General features: G+C 42.1%; 1 protein-coding gene across 1 annotated transcript in view; it reads right to left on the bottom strand.

Annotated features, from left to right (window-relative positions):
- Positions 1-25,585, bottom strand: part of Znf407 (zinc finger protein 407) — a 416,446-nt gene that overhangs the window by 376,629 nt on the left and 14,232 nt on the right. The window contains exon 2 of the mRNA XM_004654819.2: positions 5,269-9,961. Coding sequence (XP_004654876.2) covers positions 5,269-9,901 — 4,633 coding nt within the window. The 5' untranslated portion in view covers positions 9,902-9,961. The remainder of the gene's footprint in view (positions 1-5,268; positions 9,962-25,585) is intronic.

Here is a 25,585-nt window from a genome sequence, read left to right as displayed (position 1 = left end):
AGGTCTGGCTGGGCTACAGCAAAACCCTACCTTGAAAAAAACATTACTATCAGTAATAGGTATGGCTGTAATTGAAACATACTAATATTTAATCAGCCCTACATTAATGAGACACAACAATCTGTCACAAAAAAGTATGTCATTTTCTAATTTTCTAATCACTATATACTTTAGTTAAAAATCATAAAAACCACACTTGATAATCAGTACATATTTCTAGATTTTTCATATTTTATATAATTATTTCATACAATAACTCTTCCAATAGAATTAGATAGAATATGAAATGTATGAACTCTAAATATACAAAAAGGATCCAAACCAAAATTTCAATAAATCATGTTTGATCAATGAACCTTTGTGAAGTGCCCTTGGGGAAAAATTTCTTCCAAGAATATACTGTTGAAACTGAAGCACTCGGTAAAAATTTTAGACTCTTAAATTTCAATTTAATTCCCAAAAGCTGACAAAAAAAAGTGAAGCATTTAATTTCAATCTTCCAACAGAAATAAAAAAGTCAACAGTCCCAAGCACAGGCAGACAAGGTTGAGTACTTCACAGTTCAATGACAATGAAGCTGGGTCTCTTAACACCTCCATTCTACGGTTAGAAGTAGATGTAAAATATATTTAGCACCTGAATGGTTCTATCTAGCCAAGTTTATATGTTTGAATGTCAAAAGCAGGTAGAGATTGCAGTGTACAGCAATCATGTCCCATCAATCGTTTCAGAAACTACAGTTTATTTAAATGATTCTGATAAAACTAAACCTATCACTGCTTTTGTATTATATGGCTAGACAGAAGTCTATTAAGAAAAAAAAAAAAAGAAAAAGAGAGCCAATTTGCTTATACTTTTAAGTTAAAATGCTTTAAAAACTCATTTGGGAATTATTCCTCAACAATAATAGCAGAACCCCAAACAAACACGACAATGCTCTCCCAGGATCTATCTGCATGGTGATTAAGGGAAGGGATAAAAGGCTCTCCTGGCTCTGAGTTTGATGGCTACACAGCCCCTGCATGGCGCTGTGTCTGGTTCCTCTAAGGTGGCACTGAGGCCACAGGGGGTAGTCTTCTGCTAGCCTAGCTCCTCTGGGCAGAGCACCTGCTACAGGTCTCAGTGATCACTGGTGGCTGGGGGCACTTCATGAATGAGGAGCTCCGCTGACTGCCCCTCCCTGCAACAACGAGGCTTTGACTCTCCCAGCTAGTATTCAGAGTAGGTTGTACCAGCAGGCTCTTTCTGTGCCCTAAGAATCACACATCAGCAGAGTTAACACTCTAAAGAAAAGGAAAGCCTCTTCTTTTTTCTTTATTTCCTAATGGATAACGTTTCTGATTTTACACTTTCTATACACATTATAAAAAAGATCCAAGGGCTGGAGAGATGGCTTAGCGGTTAAGCGCTTGCCTGTGAAGCCTAAGGACCCTGGTTCGAGGCTCGGTTCCCCAGGTCCCACGTTAGCCAGATGCACAAGGGGGCGCACGCATCTGGAGTTCGTTTGCAGAGGCTGGAAGCCCTGGCGCGCCCATTCTCTCTCTCTCCCTCTATCTGTCTTTCTCTCTGTGTCTGTCGCTCTCAAATAAATAAATAAATAATTTAAAAAAAAAAAAAAGATCCAAGGGCTGGAGAGATGGCTTAGCAGTTAAGCGCTTGCCTGTGAAGCCTAAGGACACCGGTTCGAGGCTTGATTCCCCAGGACCGACATTAGCCAGATGCACAAAGCAGCGCCTGCGTCTGGAGTTCGTTTGCAGTGGCTGGAGGCCCTGGCGCGCCCATCCTCCCCCCCTCCCCCCCCCCGTCGCTCTCAAATAAAAAAAAATAAAATAAAATATTTTTAAATAAAAAAAATAAAAAGATCCCAGCTGCACACGCCTTTAATACAAGCAATCAGGAGGCAGAGGTAGGAAGATTGCCATGAGTCTGCGGTCACCTTGAGGCCACATAGTGAATTCCAGGTCAGCCTGGGTCAGAGCAAGACTCTACCTCGAAAAATCAAGAAATAAAAATAGAGCTGTTGGGATGGCTTACTGCTTAAGGGGCTTGCCGGTAAAGCCAAAGGACCCAGGTTTGATTCCCCAGGACCAACGTAAGCCAGATGCACAGATGGTGCAGGGTCTAGAGTTTGTTTGCAGTGGCTAGAAGCTCTGGCGCACCCATCTTCCCTCCCTCCCACTCTCTTTAAAATAAATAAATTGAATATTTAAATTACAAAAAAAAACAGAACTAGGCACAGTGTTTATAAGGCAAAACATGTAAAGTCATGGATTTCTACATTTACCTTTTTCTCAGGTATATTCTGTCTTAATTAACTTCAAAGTTATCATAAGAAGTTACATTCCTTGGAGACGCATATTCCTCAGAAGACTGTAATTCAATTGGTGAGATATTATGAATGGGGAAGAGTAAAGTGGCTCTAACTTTCTGGTGCCTGATTATTTCACAAAAAGAACTCCAAAGACTTGAAAAGTTCAGTCTGCACTCAGATATACAGGGAATTCCTCCACTGTACTGAACAGGAGTGGGGCACGGGGGCGGCGGGCAGGAGCGGGGCACGGGGGCGGCGGGCAGGAGCGGGGCACGGGGGCGGCGGGCAGGAGCGGGGCACGGGGGCGGCGGGCAGGAGCGGGGCACGGGGGCGGCGGGCAGGAGCGGGGCACGGGGGCGGCGGGCAGGAGCGGGGCACGGGGGCGGCGGGCAGGAGTGGGGATGCAGAGCCCATGTGCTTGCTGTGCTCAGTCTGTAACTCAAATGTCCTATTAACCGTATGTCCTCAAAACTGTCACACACTGAGTTACAAATATGACCAGCCCTAAGTTTATAGTTTTCAATAAAGTCACACATAGCACAGATCCTTGCATATGACCATCTTCAAAAGCCACAAGTGACCAAAATCCCCTGAACATGAACAAAATGGCTAGAACAATCTCGAGGCTAAGGCTATCTTCTGCGCCCCATGACATAAAAGCTTTCACGGAACACTGCACAAGGGAAGACAGGCACGTCTGAGACCCACTAGCACGGGAGAGAAGGCTGCTCTTGTGGAGGAAGGCTGACTGCTTCACACCAGCAAACACATGGGCAATTCTGAGATGCTGTCTTCCTACAATCAAAACTCATTTACTTCCTAAGGTGTTGCTTTTATCATGGCAAGGACAGTTGGAAACAGTTACTTAAAAAACAGAATAACAAAATAGGAAAACAGGGATTGGAAGACTAAGCAAGCCCCTTTCCAGTTAACCATTAGTAATAGTCCTTGTATTGCAATTTTTAGACATAAGCCAAGTACCAGAAAAGCAACTCATGTAGATGATCCAAGAAAGAAAAAAAAAAATTCAATTAAAACCTAAAAACCAAATTCTCCAAAAAACAGACTTGCACAGTTGAAATGGTAGAGTGGTGCTCACGAAGGGTGCTCTCCATGGTGCTTTCAGGCACCAGGAAAATGTACTTGCTGAGAAGACCAACAGAAAATGTTAAACAAAAAAAAAAGTATGCTAACTTTTACTAAATGTTACAATCAATGATGTAACTTATATAAGGAGGGTTACTTTGTCACATATTGATAGTCACCTCACTTTCACATCCACATTAACTTGATTTTAAATGCAATTAATACATATAGTCAAGGAAGACTAATGGACTACATTCTGCACTTAACCTGGTGGACATTTTCAAATGGCACAAGTGACCAGTGCAAACCTATTTTGCATTGTAAACGACTAAATAAATCTTAATGGATTAAGAATGATCAGCTATCAACACACAAGGGAAATTAAGTGCTGAAATGCCTACATTGATTATTTTAAATTATTAGCCTTACTCTGTTCTGGAATTTGTATGCTTTTAGTGAGCTTTACACATTTACAAGACTTATCGACTATAATTACAAGAGAATTCAAGTAATGGACACATCAATTATAAGCAACATGTCTTGACCAGACAGTTGCATAAAGAATTCTAAAAAGAGCTCCATTAGCATCTTCCTCTTAGTTTTACTCAGCTTTATCTGTATGAAGGGGGAATGTTAAGAAAATACATATTTCCTGTGTGTAAGAACAAGCCTGAATTCTGAAATCATATCACTGTAGAGAGTAAGCTGCAACAACAGAAGCAGTAATGATGCAACCAAGGAAGTGTTTAAATTTGCTCTGGAACAACGGCCCTCTCGCACGTGAACTGCTGCGGTCAGGCCCACCTGAAGACTACAGCACTTCTGTGAACCTGGATCACCTTGACATAACTGTCCAGCAACTTCCTTCAAGGAAAACTTTTACCTATCTTTAATCACTCTCAACTACTAATAATGCTTTTTTCTGATCTTTCTCCTTATAACCATGCACTAAGTTTAAAAAACTGCATGAATTTAAAGTATAGCTTTAATAATAAGCCATTATTTAAAAGTACAGTAAAATAAACCTTACACTTTTAATGAAAATATGTTCATTGAAATGTGAATTTATTATTCAAATCCACTCATAAATTCCACCATGGAGACAGAACTTGTCTAAGCAGAGCACAGTGATTTAGAAAAGCTGTCTATTTAAAATAAAGAATGTATGGCAGGTTTATAGAAACACTGCAGTGAATTTTTACATAAATTGAGTACAGTAGCTTGTGCATTTCTCACCAAAAAATGCCTTTTTAATTTCTCCCCAATTAAACATTAGGATGGCACAATAAAGGTGACAGAGGACAGAAACTACATCAGGGGCTTCCTCACTGAAAACCAATCCTGGGTGTGTATTAAGTGAGACATGCTCATTAATCTTGATGCTTGAAAGTATAGCTTTGCTGCTAGGAGTTAGATTTTGGATGTAAAATATCTGCCAATGAATATTTTTAAAGCCCTAAAATGTTAAGAAAAACTCTTTTAAAGAACAAAAACTACTTAATATGTCCTCTAAAAACACAAATTGTCACTTATGAGTGACGGAAAAGCAGGTGATGGAAAGCCAGGTCATAATGGAAAGGTGGAAAAGACAGGCATTCCATACAAGCAGCAGAGGGTTGAGGCTTTGTGACAAAAGTAAAGGAAGCTTGTCAACTAACCTGCCTTTGGGAATCTCCGAGGCTCAGTGACCTCTAGAAAAGGCAATGTCAACCATGACCTGTGAGGGTGCACACAGTGCCTGGCAGAAGGGAAGTGTAAAGTAGGCGGAAGGCCCAGCATCAATGCACCATACCTGGATGGGGATAGAGTCCAAAGCTTGTCATTTTTTTGTACTTTATCGGTAACACAGGCTTGGTGCAGCGCTTACGTACCTGTATGGGTTCGAATGTGAGCCAAAAAGGCCATAGAATTGCTACTGCGACACATCTTCCCACAGTACTTGCAAACATTTCCCTGGTTTTCCTCTCGCTCACGGTTGATTTGCTCAGTGTCTTCCACTATATACTTATTCACCTCCCGTAGCAGTTCTTCATGTTGTCCTTTAATATGGAGAAACAAATTCTGTTCAGAATCAAAGGGCTCTGTACATTTGACACATTTAAAGGTGGCCCCTCCCTCCGGAAGCTCTTCTACGCTGGCCTGTTCATTTCTCATATGACCAGCACTAGCCAGATGCTGGTGAAGGTTGCTTTCTGTGTAGAATGATTTTCCACACAGTAAACAATGAAAGTGTTTCTCTTTCGTAGGGTGCTTCATTGCTATGTGAACATTCAGTCCACTCAGTCCGTCTGCTAAGAAACCACAGTCATCACATCGGATTCGTGAGGACTCGCCAAAGGAGCTGCCTTCAAGTTTTCTCTTTTTTAAGCTTGGAGCACAGTCTTTTAGGGGCAACTCATTGTCTCCCACCCCTACTGCCATCACACCCTCTTCTGACTGATCTATCATTTCACCATCTTCTGAGTTCTTTATTCTAATTATGGAAGAATCAAAACGGCCAAAACTGTACATGGTTTGCTCTTTATCATCGATGCCGATTATCGTCTCGTAAACATCAGTACTCTCTACTGTGCCATCAGATGTGGGACCATCTTCTTCCAAGATGATTTCAGCTTCATGGTGTGAATTCATCAGAACTGCCTTATTCTCCAGAGTGGGGTCTGGCTGGACAGCTTTCACATCTTCTGAACTCTGTACACATCCAAGTCTGTTCTGACCACCACAATCCAGGTTCAGCGACTCTCTTGTTACACTCATCACCACAGGGGAAGTGCTTTCAACTGCACGGTGACCATCTAGGACCCCAGGACGGAGAGGTGGGTCAAGGACTTCGGCTCCACTATCCTTTGAGTTGCTTCTGCCACCTTCACAGTGTGTAGCTGGACCACCAGCATCATTCAATGCATTGTGGTTTCTCTTTGCTATCTCACAGTTCACAGCAGAGCTTCCTGAATCTTTGTTTTGAAGACAGCTTGGGGAGCCATAACCAGAGGAAATGGTCAGGGCCATGATGCCCTCTGGTTTCATGCCTTTATCCTTAACAAGGGGCTGTTGCAAAGTCTCACAAAAGGAATGGTCTTCACTAAAATTGGGTTCTTCCTCAGTCACGATTTCTGAGTCAGAAGCACAGAGAACTTTAGAAATATCTAAGTTAGATTGCTCATCTAAAACAGAACTCTCAGCAGCATTTCTACACTTAGGAGGACCAGAGGGTTGGTCTGACATGATCTGAAATTCCTCAGGATGTTGCAAAGGTTCCTCTTCAGGTATAATGACACTTTTGGGCATTTCTGAAGAACTGGCTTCGACACTGGAAGAGCTGAGGTAAGACTGTCTTTTCAGCCTATGCTTCTCTGTGGCTGCATGCCGAGTCATCTCTCGGCGAGTCACTGCATAATAATCACAGGCCATGCAATAAAACTCAAACTCTTTGGTATGCTTCCGTTTCACATGCAGCTCTAGAGAAGCCGAAGAGTGAGCACTGAACTCACAGTGCCGACATTTATTGTCACTGGCACCTGCAGCATCTCTCTGGGAATAGGCGTCCCCCTCCTGAAGAAAGTCCTCTGGCTCAAGAGATGGCTGTCCCTTTTTACCAGTGACATGGCTGCTCGCTTCTCCTTCTCCACAAGGAAACACATTTTCAACCTCAACTTCAACTGAGTTCCCATGGTCCCCCACTGGCTTTTCTGAAACAGAAGACTCTGGCTCGGCGCACTTGTGATCCTGATCATCAGAGACAGTCATGGCTAAATGACTGCTCTTCTTACAGGCTTCAAGGTCTCCCCCTTCGGGACCAACAATTACATCTGAACTTTGTGTCCCATTTGCTTCTGTTTCTACCCGTCCTTTATGCTTCTTCGTGGCACAATGACGCTCCATGTCTCCCTTAGTTACAGTATAATACTTACATACTTTGCATAAGTAACTATACTGGTGACTGTGCTTACGTCTGATGTGGACAGTCAGGTTTGTAATACTAGAGGCCAAGAGACCACAGTGTGAACACGTTCGTGAAATGTTACCTTTGGGTCTCCCTCTCTTTGGAGGAGCAGCCAAGGATAGCTCACCATCTTTGGAGAGGACACCCGACTGGGCCAGTTCCTCAGGAGAGAGAGTGTTCTCCTCAGGACAGGAGCACTCCTGTGACTGCGTGCCGACGTGGCCTTCAGGCCTTCCCCTTCCGGCAATGTTAGACTCTTCTCTTTTATCATTTGGCCCGATACAAACCCTTTCAATACATTCTTCAAAGCTTAGGCCAATATTGTTTTTCTTTGCATTTTCAAGATGTTTACTCCTTTTAATGTGTTTCTCCATTCCTTCTTTACTCAATGAATAAAGATTACATGCCTTACAAAGGAAGTGATAGTCCTGACCATGCCGAAGTTTGATGTGTCTTGTGAGAACGGTGGATGACCTCGTCTTATAGAAACACTTCTTGCACTGAAACTGGGGCTTACTTGAATGCCTCACTTCGTTCCCGTGGCTTGCCCTTGACCTAGCATGCTGCTCCTGAGCTGCTTTCCCTGACTCATCCCCGGGAGCTCTCGTGTTTTCCAACTCCGAAGTCCTCGAAAGTGAGGCGGCGTCACTGCCCAACAAGGAAGAGGTCTCTGGTCGAACTCCTCCTCCCTGATGCTGCTCAGATGCCCTGTGCTCCTCCACACCTTTCTCGGACAAGAACAGGCGACAAGAGGTGCAAAAACAGCTCATGCCATGCTTGTCCTTCATATGGTCTCTAAGGCTGATTTCATCCGTGGACAGAAAGGAACAGCACTGGCAGCTGAGGGCTGAAGAAGCCTGCTGGTGCTGCTTACTGGACACAGGCTCCTCGAAGTCCCTCCTCGACAGACCAGAAAAGTCACAAGGCTGGCAGCAGAATTTCACCTCCTTTGCAGGGCACCTTTTCATGTGGATCTCCAAGTCTGTCCTGTTTGCAGCTGTCTGACCACAGTCTGTACAGGTATATGAAATATGGGGGTCAGAAGCTGACTGCACTGCTCGGGAGTCCAGGTGTGTGGAACCAGGAAGACAGGAGGCTGTCACTTCTGGGTGAGCTGAGGTAGTCACACACAGGTTCTGAATGCTGCTGCTCATGTGCACCTGACTGGGCAATGGCTGTGCGTCGCCTGTTTTCATCTGTGTTCTCAAGTGTTTCATATACATCCTCTGAGTTTCATTTGTGCCTCTTTTGTTAACTCCTAAAAGACTAAACCTTTTCTTTGCCTGGCCTTTCAAAGTGAAAGCACTACTTCGCCGGCGGAAGCTATTACCCAACGTTACATTTCGCTCAGATCTTGACCTCAAAGAGGTACTGATTCTATGTCCTGTCTGTGAAATACTTCTGGTAGATTCTGACTGATCCAAGAGGCTCTCTGGAGTTGCTGAGCCTCCTAGCTTTTTGCTCTGGTCTTCAGGATTATGAGCTGTGCCAAGGGAAGTAACACTTTCTCCAGCTTCGGCCGAGTTTCCCGACGGGGCAGTAGTCCTAGATGGAGCCATTTCAACAAGGAGCTCACGACGACCTCCGCCCTGCTCCAGAATGCTTCCTCCACAGTCGTTCAATCTGCTCTCAATACTCCGTAATCCTTCTGAATCCCCATTCTTTGCTATTGATTTAGAAGCTCTTGGTTTTACTCGAACAGTCTTTGTTCCTGTGACACACGTTTTAGGAAAAGGTTGTTTTGTTAATATTTGTACAAATCCTCCTCGAGCAGCAAGATTCTGACGCCGGAGATGTGTTTTGCCGAGATAATGTGCGTTCAACAGATTTTCTTCCACACACTGAAAGCCACAAAGATCACAAGAAAAGGTTCTCTGTGGCCCATGTGTGTGTCTGACATGCATGTGAAGGGTTGAGCTGCTCTCAGCCGTGTGGCTACAGTGACAGCAGGTGTGCTCCTCAACCTGCTCCACATGGCATTCAGCATGCTTTTCCAAATCAGAGCAAGAAGAAAACAAGTGGCCACACATGGTGCACTTGAGAGCTGTGTTGACACCCATTTCTTTCAGGGGAAAAGGAGAGTCTCTTTCTGGATCAAGGGAAACCGTTTCCTGAGCAAGGTTTCTTTTTGTGTTTGTTTTCAGAGAAAGGGCATCAACTGCGCTAAAGTCACAAGGGGCAAAGTCATTTGGAAGAGCTATCCCTCCAACTGCGCAGTTCTCCACGGAGGCCTCCTTTCCTCCCTCGGCTAACTGGATACCAGCTTCCACAGCTGAGCTCTGGGGAGGGCCCGAGCAGGCGCCCTGCGCCCCAGCCTCCCGGGGCTGCGCTGCCTCTCCTCGCATGCGCTTGGAAGCACGGTCACTGCCATCTCCCACGGTGACGCTGTTGAAGCTGGACGATTCCGAAAAACCTCTTTTGTTCATAAGAGTCTCAGAGGAAGTTGTTATCTCAGAGACAGGCCCATGCCTGTCACCAAGGGGTGAGCGACTTCTCACATCTGGTGCTGCCTTGTCAGCATGTTCATCCTCATCACTCTCAGGCTTGTTCTCAGAATCCATACTCAATAAAGTCCTGCTGACGCTTCTTGTGTCAAAGTAGGGTTAACTGACACTTACAACCTGTGAAGCAAATAAACAGGGCATTAAGTCTTTGCCTATAATGAAAATGCACACTTCTTACTCAGTGATTCTTCCTTTATGTTTAATTAAACGTAACCACAGGCAAAAAAGTTCTTTTTGAAAGATATACATTAGACCAGATGTGGTGGTTCATGCCTGTAATGCCAACAGTTGGCAGGCTAAGACAGAAGAACTACTTCAAGTTCAAGGCCATCCTGGACTATATAGTGAGTCTCACATCAGTCTGGGTAATAGAGCCCTGTCTCAAAAAAGAAAGGAAGGAAGGAAGAGAGGGAGGGATGGAGGGAGGGAGGGAGGGCAGAGAGGAGAGGAAGGAGGGAGGAGGGAGAAGGAAGGAGAATGGAGGAGGAGGAAGGAGAAGGGAAAAGGAAGGAGAAGGGAGAAGGGGAGGGGGAGGAAAGGGGAGGGGAAGGGAGGGGAGGGGAGGGGAGGGGAGGGGAGGGGAGGGGAGGGGAGGGGAGGCGATCAGGGCCACAACACACCACTGTTGACTCACTGAGCAGTATCATGTTTTATGTGAAAACAAAAGGCCAGGAGAGAAGGCTGCTCAGTGGTTAAATTTAGGCACTTGATTGAAGGGAAAAAAACGGATTGTCTCCACCAGCTCCCAGAAAACTCTCATGTTTCAGTCAATTCTCTGAACCAGGAGATTTCAGCAGACTACTTTTCCAAACAGAAAAGCCCTCCGAAAAGACTGTATTTTATGAAACTCCACTCTCTAAAATAAATGAAAACAAACTGATATGGCAAGTCTAGAAGCTAGGCCTTCCCTTCTTCAGCCTCTCAACAGTAATGCAAAACCAACAGCGTCCAGCTTTCCCTAAAGCACAGCCTGCCCCAGACTCCCCTCAAGAGAGCCCACTTAATACCACGTATGCTCATCACATATCACCACTCATGCTCAGGCTTTCTGCCAAGGAAAAGCCCCTCCTACTTCAGGTGTCAATCATTAACATCCTCATTTCACACTCATTTTGTGTTGTCTGAAGGTTAATGGCAAAGGAAATGTCAGTGATACAGAAATTAATGGTGTAAGTTTTAAGGGGAAAAATTATATTGAATAAAATGCTTTAAAATCAATATTATTGATTTTATTTTTCATTATGATATTTAATTAAAATAAAACATATCATTTTCCATTTACTTTACACTATAATTGGAATTTTAGCCAAATGCCATTTTATTTGATGTTAATAAAAAGTCATCAATATATTATGGTCTCATAGCTAATGATACTTATTTTTAACTATTTTAACTATTTTTTCCATAAAAATGACAAAAATGAAGCTTGATTCTTCAACTCTGTTAAAAGTGGGGGGAAAAATACGTAAGACACAGTACCAAAGGCTTGAGCCAGGTAAGGAAAACTCAGATTTCATCAAAATCCAGCTCTTTGAGGATGCCCAGGCACTCTGACTTCAGGGCATGGCATAACTACTACGTTCAGGAGCTCACAGCAGCTGGGGCGACCTGCCCAAGGCCTGCACAAGATTGGGCCCAGTGACATTACACCATGGACTGGCAGGGTGGGGGGTACCTATGGGACCTTCTCACTGAGGAGCAAGTGGCAATTAATGGTTGCTAGAGGAAAAAGAGACACTTTCCTGAGTGGTGTAGACATGGTAAATTGCCTATGTTAAGTAAATAATCCCACCCAAAGTCATGCAAGCAATACTATTCGAATTTATTAGTTCAGAAAGAAAGAAAGGAAGGAAGGAAGGGAGGGAGGGAGGGAGGGAGGGAGAGAAAGAAAGACTGCTCTGCACCCTCTCCTAAAGATGACACCCTGCACCTAGAGTCTGTCCCTGGCAATGAATCTCCTCACTTCCATCCCAGCACGGGTAGCCACGGTTATTGCTCTGAAAGTTTATGTGAGTGAAATCACTTACTAGTGAATTAATTAAATAGTGTCTCTGAAAAGCAGAAGTGCTAGTTGTAAGGTCTGTGGAAGAAGGGATCTGGCTTTATTTTGCTCAGCACAAACAGTGTTTTCTGTTGTATGTTTTGGTGGTATGCTTCTGGCTAGGTAGTGGTGCAGTGTATGAAGACAGGAATGAACACCTACTGATGGACATCTGAGCCATTTCCTTTTGCTGCAATGCTACATGTGCTCTTGTACATGACTTTTCACAAGCATATATTTTCATTTCTTTTATGTAGATACCCAGGGCAGACATGCTTTACGAGAAAGCTCCTGACCCATTTGAAAGTGCATGGCCACACATTGTGTGTAAGAACTGGTGGAGCCCCATCTTAGCATCAGTCATGCTAGTGGATGAGTAAGGTTTTAACCTGACAACCAGTGATAATGCTGACAAGTTTATCTGCTTGGTTAGCCTTGTGCCCATTTCTAACTTCAGTTTGTTTACTTTCTTATTGAGCTGTAGCTGTTCTTAGGGATTCTGAGATCAAAACTGCCAGATAAATGTTTTATATTTACTCCCTTCTCATTTTATTAGCAGTGTCTCTGCTAAACAAAAGTGTTAACCTTTGATGAAATCAATGCTTTTCTTGCTACACTTATTTAAGGTAGTTAGTTGTTTTCTGTCTCTCCACACTGGAATAGAAACTAGGTTTACTTTAACCACCCACATATTCCAAAAGCCTAGAACAATTGCAGGTACTTATATGATACTAAAATAAATAAATACCTCTTTGTCACTTGAGAAATGTTGGGGGGGTTGGAAGAATGGCTTAGCGTTTAAGGCACTTGCCTGTAAAGTGCAAGGAGCCAGGTTCGATTCCCCAGCTGCACAAGGTGGAGCATGCATATGGAGTTCATTTGCCATGGCTGGAGACCCTGGCATGCCCATCTCTCTATCTCTCTCTGCCTCTTCCTTTATCTCCCTCTCTCTTTCAAACAAACAAACAAATAAATAAATAAATAAATAAAATATTTTTAATTACTTTAAAAAAAAAAAGAAAAGAAAAGGTAGGTACAGATGAGATGGAAAATGCCTGGGACATATTTCCTAACAGTCCAGGAGAGGGACACAACGAAGCTGTGTGCTGATAAATGATCAGAACTGAGTGATGAGCAGATGGATTCAATGCACAATTCTACCAACGTTTGCACTTATTTCTATGGCAGGTAAATATTTACGTCTATGGGAACCTGACTGACTTTCAAAGTGGCTGTATGGTTTTACATTGGCAGCTGCCTGCAATGAGCTGTGATTCATCTGTGTCCTCATCAAGACTCAACATCAGTCTTTTAAATGTGTATGAAAATATGTGCAATAAATTTCCAGTGTAAAAATATTTAATATTTAGTATAAGCCAGCATGAGCTCCTTTCCTGACACTGAGCCAACCACTGCTTCTTCTGCAAACACTTCAGGAACCCACCCTCACCCAGAATGCACACACACTCAGGGAGCACACACACGTGCGTGTTTAGAGTGAATATTCTACTGAGGACACAGCTACCATCAATGATAAAAGAAGCAAAATAATGAGACCCTTTATTATCTTGTATACAATGGTTCTAATAATCCTAAAACAAAATGAAAACATTACACATTATTTCCCCATTGCTTTTTAAATTAATCAAATAATCCAACATCTCATTGTATGAATTAACCAAAAACATTTCGGAAATATATGTACATACTGGAGTGTTCACCATATGAAAGAAAACATCATGGTGGCAAATGTATTATCTATGGGGATAATATTGTACTGGGAGCTACCTGACATATGTCTCTATGAGCTTTACTACAAAGCCATATGTGATTATGTAGATATAAACTAAGATCCATGATACCAGTTAAAAAAAAAATGGCTAAGAATCCTACACCTAAGTAGAATGTTCAAACAATCCAGATTGTTTGACTAAGCCCTTGAGGAAACAATTTTTTTTTTTTATTTTGCTGAGGAGGCAGGTAAGAGAAGTTAACAATCTCAAGAAGAGGCAGGATTAAGCAAAGCCTTAAACAAGCATAGGAAGCATGTAGATCTGGGTGGGCCAGAGTACAAAGCTTTCCACAATACAGTAACTTAACAAAGCAGACAGCTGATCACTCCAGCCCAGATCAGAGTCATGAGACACTGCACCACTTTAGAAAGATTAATTGTTCAAGAGAGAAGCCACCCTGGATGCAGAGGAAGTCTAGAAGCAGAAAGCTCTCATTGCAACTGTCCAAGTAGAAAGTCTTTTGTTGGAACAGAGTGAGTGAGCAGGCATGCAGGTAGCGTTCAAAAGTACCTTAAACTGATGTGGAAGAATTAAACGGAAATGAGGGTTAATGCTAATAGAAGTGGCTTAAAAAATTCATTAGAAAAGGTTATTAGAACAAGTTTCATAATACCACTGAAGATGAGGGCAAGGGGTTCTTTTCTATATAAGAATTCAAAAATCTTCCAAATGTAGCAGTTTAAGGGTTCATTTTTCTGAAATTGATTACCTTCATTCATTCACTCAACGAACACTTAATTGAAAGCTTGCCATGCACCACAGAGCACCTGATTCTCTCTGTCAAACAAGGCAGGCAGGCAAGGCCAGCTCTTACGTTAGAAGAACAGACGAGGAAGGGAGGAGGGTACTTAATAGGTTGATATTATATATATGTAAGTACAATGATTGTGATGGGGAGTTAATATGATGGAGAATGGAATTTCAAAGGAGAAAGTGTGGGGGGGGGGGAGGGAATTAACATGGGATTTTTTTATAATCATGGAAAATGCTAATAAAAATTAAAAAAAAAAAAAGAGCAGACGAGTGAGTCTCAGATTTCCTAAAAGAGCTTCAAGACTGAGAAAACCTAGTAAGCACCTGGACTACAGCAGGGCATCTGTTCTTAAACCCAGCCTTCTGCAGGCTCTACGCTGTCTATACAAAGTCATCAATTACCATCCAACAGGGATCCTCAGTACATTGCAAAGATTTTCAAATTTTCAAACAATGATAGCACCTATCCTGCAGCTTATTTTTTTAGCCAAGGAACAGCTACATTTGAGTCAGTGTTTCCTGGCTGAGAGAGTTAAATGTGACTTTTTTATTATCTTCATCTTTTACCTTTAAAGTATGAATACACCCAGAAAACTGTCACAAAATAAAGTCTAACTTAAATAGCTCTCTGCTGTTGTTTGAAAGGAAAACACTTCTCTAGAAAGAAATCAAAGCACACACTTTATAAGATTAATAAAACAAATCAATAGCAGCCTTCTGATGACACCTGGTGGCCACTTCTCACAGAAAGCTTCAAGGTTTTAAAGAAAGCTCTTCGGAAACAGCGGGGCAGCCCAACACTCAGCTGACCATTTCAAATGCTAGCTGTACTGCAGGCAACACGCATGAAATTCGCCCTTCATTCTCACGCCATCGTCACTCATTCCAATCGCTAGTCTTCATTTTCTCTTCACATTTTTCTAGGGGGCCGGGGTCAGTAGCTCTGGCTCTCTGGTGAATCACACAACCCTCTCACTCAGACATACTTTCTCTGGTCTGGTGAGGCCTCGCAAGAACCCCCACTCTCTATGTCTGGCCCTCTCATCCTCCACCCTTCCTGCACACACATGCACAGGAGTGTAAGCAATCTCTTTCTCTTTGAGGAGTCCCCCAAAAGTTATTAGGATCCTACAGTAGGCTGGAACATAGCCCGGGAGGCAGCTGTGAACTACGATGCAACAGCTGAGCAGAAGGACAGTAAATGGAAGTTGGTGGGGCCCTTATACCTCTCTAACCTTTTCCCACTGGATTTCCTACAGAAGCTGGGTCACTGGACTGTTACCTAACTTAAAGTCCACACATGAGGCCTGTTAGTGGAAAACCCTCTACGAAGCGAGCCTGTTGGGAATGACCTGGACTTAGTGAACTGCTGGTAAGGAACCGAGAACAGTAGAAGTCAGTGTGTCCCACCTAGATACTAACTCCCTCAAGTTTGCCCCTCCTCCAAGAGCACTCCTTAAGGGAACAAAAGGATGCAGTAAGGGTATGGCCTGGGGGCAGGCCCTCACCCACAAGGTCTTAAGCCTCCTCCTCAGAGCCACTCAAGAACAGACAGCCAACTGGGCTGGGAAGATGGCTCAGTGGTTAAAGGTACCTGCTTACAAAGTTGGCCAGCCCAAGTTCCATTCCCCAGCCACCCACATAAAGCAGGATGACCATTTCTTTGCAGCAGCAAGAGACCTGGAGTACACATACACGCACATACGCACGCAAATAACATTTTTAAAAGCAGGATATAGTGGCTCACCCTGTTAATTCCAGTACTTAGAAGGCTAAGGTAGGAGGATTTCTCAGTTCCAAGGTCAACCTGGTCTATAGAATGAGTTCCAGATCAGCCTAAGCTTGAGTGAGACCTGCCTAAAGAAAAAGAAAAAAAAAAAAGACAGGGAATGTTCCTCCTTGACAACAGACACTCACAGGAACACCAGGATAACAAAGACTTGGTCTCCTCTGCATGTATTTTAGACCTGTTTCCTTCCTACCTGTGCCAGCCCTTAGCAGGAGGCTTCCTCCATCCCGGCACAGCAGCACTGTGGTGCACAGGAGGTCAAGAAACGGTGTCTAAACGGCCCTGGTCACATGAAACACACTATCAAGGCAGAATTCCTCTCATCTTATTTTAGAACTGTAATAAAATGACATTTACATTTATATCTCTCCTACTACCAAAATGAGATCTGACAGAGCTTATAACAAAAAATTGAAGAAATCAAGCGTCATTAAGGAATTACCTAATAAAGAGATGAGGTGGAGCAAGTTTCACATGTAGATTTACAAGGCATAAAGGAAATACCTTACTATTTCCTGAAAATTCTGCTCATTAAGGATGGACACATTCTGCCTCTAGATCTACTGAGCGAGGGGACTCCTGGGAGATAGCAGCAATAGTGGATTCCTCCCCAGTCAGGACCAGAAACTTAGCAGCCGAGTATTCCAGACCATGCAGGGAGACATGTAGTCACGGGTCATGGGAAGGCCGCTATCCTACACCTAGTAGGAGGCATTCAAGCTTGTAGGTACAGAACCACCACCACCACCCCCGCCCCCACACAGGCCTGAATAAACCCTACACTACAACATCATGCATGCCATGTCTAGCTCGAGCCTAATAAACAACCGTCTCCAACAAGAGGCCAAAGGACATGTGAAGACAAGACTAGAACTGCTTACTCCCAGACCCAGAGGTCAGAGTAAGGTAGAATTCTCCCTCAGGCTGGATCAGAACAGTTTCCATTCTAGAAGTATTATTTTAAATAGCCAATTCAATTGTACCTGCAAGCTGAAAATTCGAGCCTGTACTTGAGAGAGAACTAAAGCAATCACTAATACCATACAGATCAGAATCAAACCACAGGACAAAATAAACCAAATAGATTAGCATCCTTTTCATTATCAAAGACCCCTGCCCTTCCAATAGTACTTATGATGATGGACTGACAGCATGACAAAACTGAAGTATGAAACTAGCTCAGCCATCACAGCTGGTACCTTCTTTTGTTAAAACCTTCCCATACCTGAAGTACCATGTTCCAAACATAGTAAACTGACTCAGTGATAAACCTAATTTTAAAAACTTTCTACCAAGTACCCTTGACAAGTATGTATCACAGAAAGAGTCTACACAGAGGCTAAAATTTATTATATCCTTTCAAAAAGGATTTTTTTAAATCAATGCTTTGGTAATGCTTCCATCTAAGTTTTTGTAGAAAGAAAAAATTTTATTGGGACAGAAAAGAAATAAAAAGGATAAGAGAATGGAGTGACAATTCTATGAGTAAAGGATTAAAAAATTCAGTGTCTTATGCTATCTGAAAAAGGTTGCTTTATTATCAGTGTAACTAATCACAATGAAACCATCTCTTCCAACTAAAGACATTATAATGAATTTTCTTTACAGCTACAGAGAAATGGGATTTGCTGTTTCACATCAAATAGAACAGGCTGTATAAATTCTTCTTCCTATTTATTGTAAAATATAATTTCATCTATAAAATCAGTCATGAAATATTAAAACTGAAACAACAGAATTTATGTCCTTTACTTAATTTAGTTTAAACGGTCTATTCACTAAAAAAAGAGGTGGGGAGGTTAGATGTGATGGAGCCCCTCTTTTCTCATTAAGTGTTTCCATTAGACCCTTTATTTTCAAGAATTTATAATGCAGCCATAAAAAAGCATTCCATAATAAAAGTTAGCCTATGTTCCTTAAATTTTCCTTTCCTCTCTTTCAAAAGCAAGAAAATGAAACATAATATATGAATGCTGGGGAAAGAAGAATAGTAGTATAAAATTAAAGAAACATACTTAAACTGAAAATTTTAACACTAGTGAAAAATATTAAATTACAAAAGGAAAGCCTTTGCTTTTATCTCAACTACACCAGTAACAAGCTGTAAGACATATGGAAAGTTGTAACTTCCTTATTTGTAACCCAAGAAAGAACTAAAATTCCTAAATTCAATAAGAAAACCCTTTACCAAAACTAAGAATCTGTTGAATCTTCAATACTGTGCTCTTAGTCATGGATTTGTAAGATGTAAATCTGGAGGAAATATAAGAAAAACAAAGAGAGACAGAGCAAGTGAGAGGGAAAGCTACCAACATACTGCACACTGCTCCTGCTTGGACAGATTTGTCAAGTCCGTGAGAAGAGATGGAATACAAAGAACTGCAGGGGAAAAAAGACTAAAACTACTAATTTTGGAAGAAATCTGGAAAACACTATAATTCCAAATGTCAATAAGTTAACACAGCATATAAAACTATCAAGCCTCAAGACATTTAGAATATAAATTATTAGGTACCAAAGATCTGAGTGTTAAGAAAGTATATTTAGAAAGAGAAAAACTTCAGCATTAAATTTTTAAATGAATATAGTTCAATCCAAGTCCATTTATATAATAAAGTTAATATTTTTCTTCTAGATGGTGAAATTATAGGTAATTTTTTTTCTCTTCTTCCTGGCACTTTTCTATACTTTCCAGAATATATTACTTTAGAGAGGGAGGTGACTAAAGCTTAAGGAAAGAACAGAAAATGATAACTACTTTCCAGGCAAGTCCTTTGGATGGAAATGCACTTAAGACTGTGGTGTTCAGATGAAACCTGGCATAGAAAACCAAAGCTCAGGGACCACTTAACATTATTGTCAGTGATGTTTTGGGGGTCTAAGTCTGGCCAGCGGTCAGTGACACCAAATGCTAAGAAGTGGCTTACTGGTGGGATTCCCATTAAATGTGCAAGAATGGGGAATAGGGGTGATGGAGGAGGATCACTGACACTGAGCACACCCAGCATCCAGATAATGGTGTTTTTTTTAAGTGTCTTATTATTTATTTGAGGTAGATAGAAAAAATGGGCACACCAGTGTTGCCCCAGATCTTGGCTACTCCTAACTTGAACCTGCCTGTGAATGTCTCATTTTGTCTTTTCTTTTTTCTTTTATATATATATATTTTTTTAGAGAGGGGGGGGAGACAGTGGGGTAGGGAGAGAATTGGTACACCAGAGCCTCAGCCACTGAAATTGAACTCCAGGCAGTTGTGCCACCTAGTGGCTAACATGGGATCTGGAGAAAGGAACATTGTCCTTAGGCTTCACAGGCAAGCACCTTAACAGCTAAACCATCTCTCCCAGCCCTCTTTTTTTTTCAAGATAGGGTCTCACTCTAGCCCAGGCTGACCTGGAATTCACTCTGTATTCTCAGGGTGGCCTCGAACTCACAGCGATCCTCCTACTTCTGCATCCTGAGTGGTGGGATTAAAGGCGTGCACCAACATGCCCGGCTCAGCCCTCTTTTCTTTTATATATATTGTTTCATTTATTTATTTGCAAACAGAGAAAGAGAGAAAATGAAAATGCCAGGGCCTCTTACCACTGCAAATGAAATCCAAACACATGTGCCACTTGGTGTACCTGGCTTTATGTTGGTACTAGAGAATTAAACCCAAGCAATCATGCTTTTCAAGCAAGTGCCTTTAACCCTTGAGCCATCTCTCCAGCCCCATTTTGTTTTTTGACATAGGTTAAAACTGAGCATCAAGGGCATGAAATCCCGTGGAACGATTCGATTCTGATTATCTGTTGTAGGAGCAACAATCTTCACTTCTAAAGAGTTCGCTAGGTGATTCTGAGGAGCTCTGTTTGGAAACCACTAGACTAAGGTCCCTCCTGACTCTTAAAAAAGAGATCCATGTCGTACATCTTCACTGAACCAAGAGCTGAAGGGGAAGTAGCAAAGGGGAAAAAAGAATGTATGTGTTGAGGATGGGCAACCAAGATGCAGAATGCATGTTTTTAAACAGGGTGATCACAAAGGATTCCAAGGACACTTGACTACATCAAAATTTGTCATAGGAACTTATTTTCAACATCACTTTTACTAAGCACTAGCAGATCCTACCAATTTGGAAATCCTGTGGTGTTACAGGGGAACATATAATAAAGCACTAACTATAGAGAAAACCAGACTTTGTATCCTGAAGAATCTTATTTTTTCTTTATTTATTGTCTATCAAGGAGAGAAAAAGGCTCATAGAGAGAATAAATATGGGCATACCAGAGCTTCCTGCCACTGCAAATGAACTCCAGACCCATGCACCACTTAGTGCATCTGGCTTTACATGGGTATTGGGGAACAGAAACCGGGCTGTCAGACCTTGCAAGCACCTTTAACCACTAAGCCATCTCTCCAGGCCCTGAAAATTCTTAATGAAACCATTTAACTCATTTTTAGAAGATTCATTTCTACTCCCTTTCCTTCAATGATCTAACTTTTCTAAGCTATTTTTAAAAGTACATTACCACCTTACTTTGAATTCTAATGGTCTTATATTTTACATTAGTATGCACTGACCTTCCTCATTCAAAAATAATTGATCCTGCCGGGTGTGGTGGCACACGCCTTTAATCCCAGCACTCGGGAGGCAGAGGTAGGAGGATCGCCGAGAGTTCGAGGCCACCCTGAGACTACATAATGAATTCCAGGTCAGCCTGAGCCAGAGTGAGACCCTACCTCGAAAAACCAAAAATAATAATAATAATAGTAATTGATCCAATAATTACATACCAAATTCCGATACATAATTCACAATCAGCACAAATCACAAGTGAACTGTATACTTCCAAAGAAGCAGACTGTTGCTTATTCTAAATTTAAAACACAAAGTTCTCATTTATATTTACTGGTGTTCTTTTTCCATTATAATTAACAAGTGAAAAGCATGCTGGGCTTTGGTTACATTTGATGATTAAACCAGTGCTACTCCAACTGTGTTAAACAATGCCTTTTCCCTACCAGGCTCCTAATTAACTTACCTATCTTTACTCACAACTATTTTAATGTAAGGAAAAAACCCACCATGTAGGGGTAAACAGAAGTATGAACATCAGACACTTTGCAAACTGTTCAGAGCTAACAGCAGTGGGACTGCACATGTGCCAATGTGGGTTGTACACAATCACTGGCATGCAATGCAAATGCTCACATCCCTGCCAGGAAAGGACACCAGGATATCAGCAGGATATTCCATGGTGACAAAGGCTTCAAGCTCTCATAATTTTGACAATTTGAGGACTCTGAACCAAAAACAGTAATATTATGTGGCTCCATAGGACATAAAGCTTGTATAACTTCTTCTCAAGGGATGGCTGTGATGCCATCGCAATTTACGGTTAACATATAATTTTTTATTTTGTTTTGTTCTTCGAGGCAGGATCTCACTCTGGCTCAGGCTGACCTGGAATTCACTATTAGTCTCACTCAGTCTCATGGTGACCTTGAACTCACAGTGATCCTGCTACCTCTGCCTCCTGAGTGCTGGGATTAAAGGCGCGTGCCACCACGCCTAGAATTTTTTGGTTTGGTTTGCTGGTTTTCTGAGGTAGGGTCTCACTCTAGCCCAAGTTAGCCTGGAATTCACTATGTAGTCTCAGGCTGGCCTGGAACTCATGGCAATTCTCCTACCTCTGCCTCTGGGATTAATGGCGTGTGCCACCATGCCCAGCTAAGTGGGGTTTTTTTGTTTTTTTGTTTTCTGCTAGGTAGGGCCTCACTCTAATCCTGGCTGACCTGAAACTCACCCTGTAGCTCAAGGCTGCCCTTGAACTCTGCCTGATAAGTGCTGGGACTAAAGGCCTACCCACACCTGGCTAAGGAAAAAAAGGGCACATGCTGACTTCCCAAAAGTGCCCTTTTTCCAACAAGTTGAGGAATGAATACTTCTACTTTCTAACTTTAAGAGCTCTGTCATCTTCTAGAATGAAAGCAAACCAACTAAGAGTAACCCCAAAAAAGAAAACACACCAGTAGTCTTTAGTAGTCATTAGTAGTCTTTTTCTACGATCTCCTTATCTTGCTTGTCTTTTAATTCCCTTCAACTCTCCAGACATAACTATTTTACCAACATGTCTTATTAATCTAACCCTCCATGATACTAAAGAGTCAAACTGCCTCTTCCACATAAAGCCATGCCCAAGGGCAAGTTGCCTCTGTGTAAGGCAGTGATGGTATTGACACTTATAACCACCGGGTCACTATAAAGTAGTCATTTACTTATAACAGCATACAGCTGGCATGCAATGTGCTCAGACCACTGACTGCCTGGCACAGAGTAAGTCACATATCCACCTCTATCACACTGAATGAGGACAGGAGAAAGCTAGCTTCCTTTAGGCAGTGTCAGATATAGACTGAGGCCTAAAGAGAACCGGGAGCTGCCACTTCGCTCTGACACAAGGGCAGAAATGAAATTCATGTGTGATCAACACTGCAGGGCCTCCTGCTGCCCCACAGCCTAACACTAAACAGCCCAGGAGGGCTGGCCTTGGGGTCCGCCCTCCAAATCTACAAACCAATCAGGTCTTCCCCTGGCATACCTGAACCTGACGCTATATAGGCTATAGACTTCCTGTCCTCCCTCTCTCTTGGCACAACCCTTGGTGCATTCTGTGCTGCTTGGACACATGGGAATTGGCAGGACAAGACTGTGAGAGCATAGCACTGTTGCTTAACCTGAATTTGTCTGCTTGCCTCTGCTTTAGAATTGAGGGTAATTTCTCACTTTGATCTCTTGTATGGTTTTCCTGTGGTTTCCAGATCTACCACGTGGGTGCTCTCACCAACTCTAGCCTTTGTACCTGTGTAATTTCTTTAAACATGGGGTAGTCATGAGTATAACTCTCTTCATTACTCGTTTTTCCTCTGAATGTCATGTTCTCTACTTTGATACTTGCCCTCTCATTTCTCCTTAAGCCTCACTATTTACCCTCTTAATTTCCTTCCACATGAAAGCACATGGTAGATGCCATGTAGGTCCCTCCTAAATCTCCCTACACAAGCTCCTAGATTCTACTTTCACATGCTTGTGGCTCTACTCTCTAAAAAAAGCCTGAATTTCTGGTAAAAGAAATCTTATAAATTATACGGTGTTTTCCACATGAGAAGGTGTTTCCTACTTCCCATGTGTTTCCTTTTAAGATTTATTTTTATTTATTTATTTATTAGAGACAGAGAACAACAGTGAACAGGCACACCAGGACCTCCAGCCACTGCAAAAGAATTCCAGACACATGCGCTACCATGTGCATCTGGCTTACGTGGGACCTGAAGAATCGAACCTAGGTCCTTAGGCTTCATAGGCATGCACCTTAACTGCTAAGCCAGATGTGTTTTTGATTCTGCTCTAGCCTCCCTTCCTAGATTCCAATCTCCCTGAAACCCCCACAATTTGTGATTTCCCCCTAAATAAACTTAATTATTCACAATTTATCTTTCTTGGGTCCAATTTATTAATTCTTTATTAAAGGTAAGACAGAATCCAAAACTTAGGGTTCATAAATCCTGGGGGACTCCTCCTGGAGCCCCAAATTCTGCATTGATACCTTTTCACACAAGCTAAATAATCTCTATACAGACAAACATGCAAAACAAAAATGTCATAAATATTTCTAGACACAACAAATACTTATAATGCTTAAAAAGTTCTACATAACAAATCCCTGAGACAGTAATCAGTGTTACCTGACTCCTTAAACATGTTTGTTCACTACCACCTTCCCTCTTTAAGAAACAAAACAAAAAAAAAAATCTTCTAGCTTAAATCTTGTGTCTGGTTTGCTGTTTTGTTTTGTTTACTCAGTACCAAGGCAAAACACTCTAGGCAAACACAATATTCCTAAACCTTAACTGCTTTTATTAATTTTATCTGTATGGCTACCAATATGCAATTGTTTTACATTTCCAGACTTTAGAAAAGACAATGAGGGGCCCTACATTCATACTTCTACATACAACCTGCTGTTGTCCTGCTCCAAATTGACCCTCCTTTACAAGGGTTTCCTCCTGGCACTCTCGGAAGTTTCCCCAGGGCCATTTTCAAGTTTTAGGATCAAATCTCCTATAGGGCTGGAGGAGTCAGAAATCAAGCTGCTTTCTAAGGCGAATAATTCAAAAGATCCAGAGTCCAGGGCCAGACATGGTGGTGTATGTCTTTAATTCCAGCACTTGGGAGACAGAGGCAGGAGGATCGCCATGAGTTCAAGGCCAGCCTGCGACTATGTAGTGAATCCAGATCAGCCTTGGCTAGAGTGAGACTCTACCTCAACAAACCGAAACAAAATTTAGAGTCCAAAATCTGAATTTTGAACAAATTCTCAAGTAATTGCTATATGACAGACTAAGTGCCAGTAACCTCAGCACCCCGGAGGCTAAGGTGTAAGGACTGTACATCAAGGCCAGCCTAGGACACAAAGCAACATCCTGCCTCTTTACAAACACAGAAGGAAAAAAGAGGGCAGAGCCTACATACACCCAATGAGTAATTAAGTGCTTCACTTGGAAATTCCAACATCACCAGGTTCCAGTGCTGCTCCCAGCTACACCTAAGTGTAAGTACTGGGGTCGTTTCCGCCCAGCAACACTGTGCGGCTTTGCACACTGCTGCCCACCTAAGGTATAAACCAAACACAATCTTGGTGCTAATTTAATTTTCAACCTTCTAATCACAGATACATAAACACGCACTTTAACATTCACATTTCATTCCTTGTAAAAAGCCTGTTTGGGTCATTTGCCCACATTTCTAGTTTTACTGCCTTCCAATTGCTTACTCATTCTTCTCAATAAGAACCTCGGAGCAGTAATTGGTACTGAAAACATCCATCTTCCTGGTGACCTGATCATTTCTAACACGTTTTTTCTTAACACACAACAACTGTCAAAATTAATGTTGTCAAATACACTGACCATTTCCCTTGTGACTTGCTCCTTTTGTGAACTATGTATGAACCTCTCCTTAAGTGGCTAGTAATACCACTAAGTTCAAAGACTGTCTCCCAAAAGTTTCATAATTTTACTTGTAATACTTAAGCCCTGTATTGACCTGTAGTTTATTTGGGGGGGGGGTGTTTTGTTTGGGGATTTTTTTTTTTTTTTTTTTGGTTTTGTTAAGGTAGGGTCTTGTTTTAGTCCAGGCCGACCTAGAATTCACTAAATAATCTCATGGTGGCCTCAAACGCACAACGATCCTCTTACCTCTGCCTCCTGAGTGCTAGGATTAAAGGCATGTGCCACCACACCCAGCTAATTATTTTTTTAATTGATTTTGAATTAGAACATATCCCTCCTTCAAGAAGTTTCTATCTGATAAATAAGCA

Source organism: Jaculus jaculus, chromosome 15, assembly GCF_020740685.1.
Source record: "Jaculus jaculus isolate mJacJac1 chromosome 15, mJacJac1.mat.Y.cur, whole genome shotgun sequence".
Classification (NCBI taxonomy): Eukaryota; Metazoa; Chordata; class Mammalia; order Rodentia; family Dipodidae; genus Jaculus; species Jaculus jaculus.
This window is presented reverse-complemented; position numbering and strand designations above follow the sequence as displayed.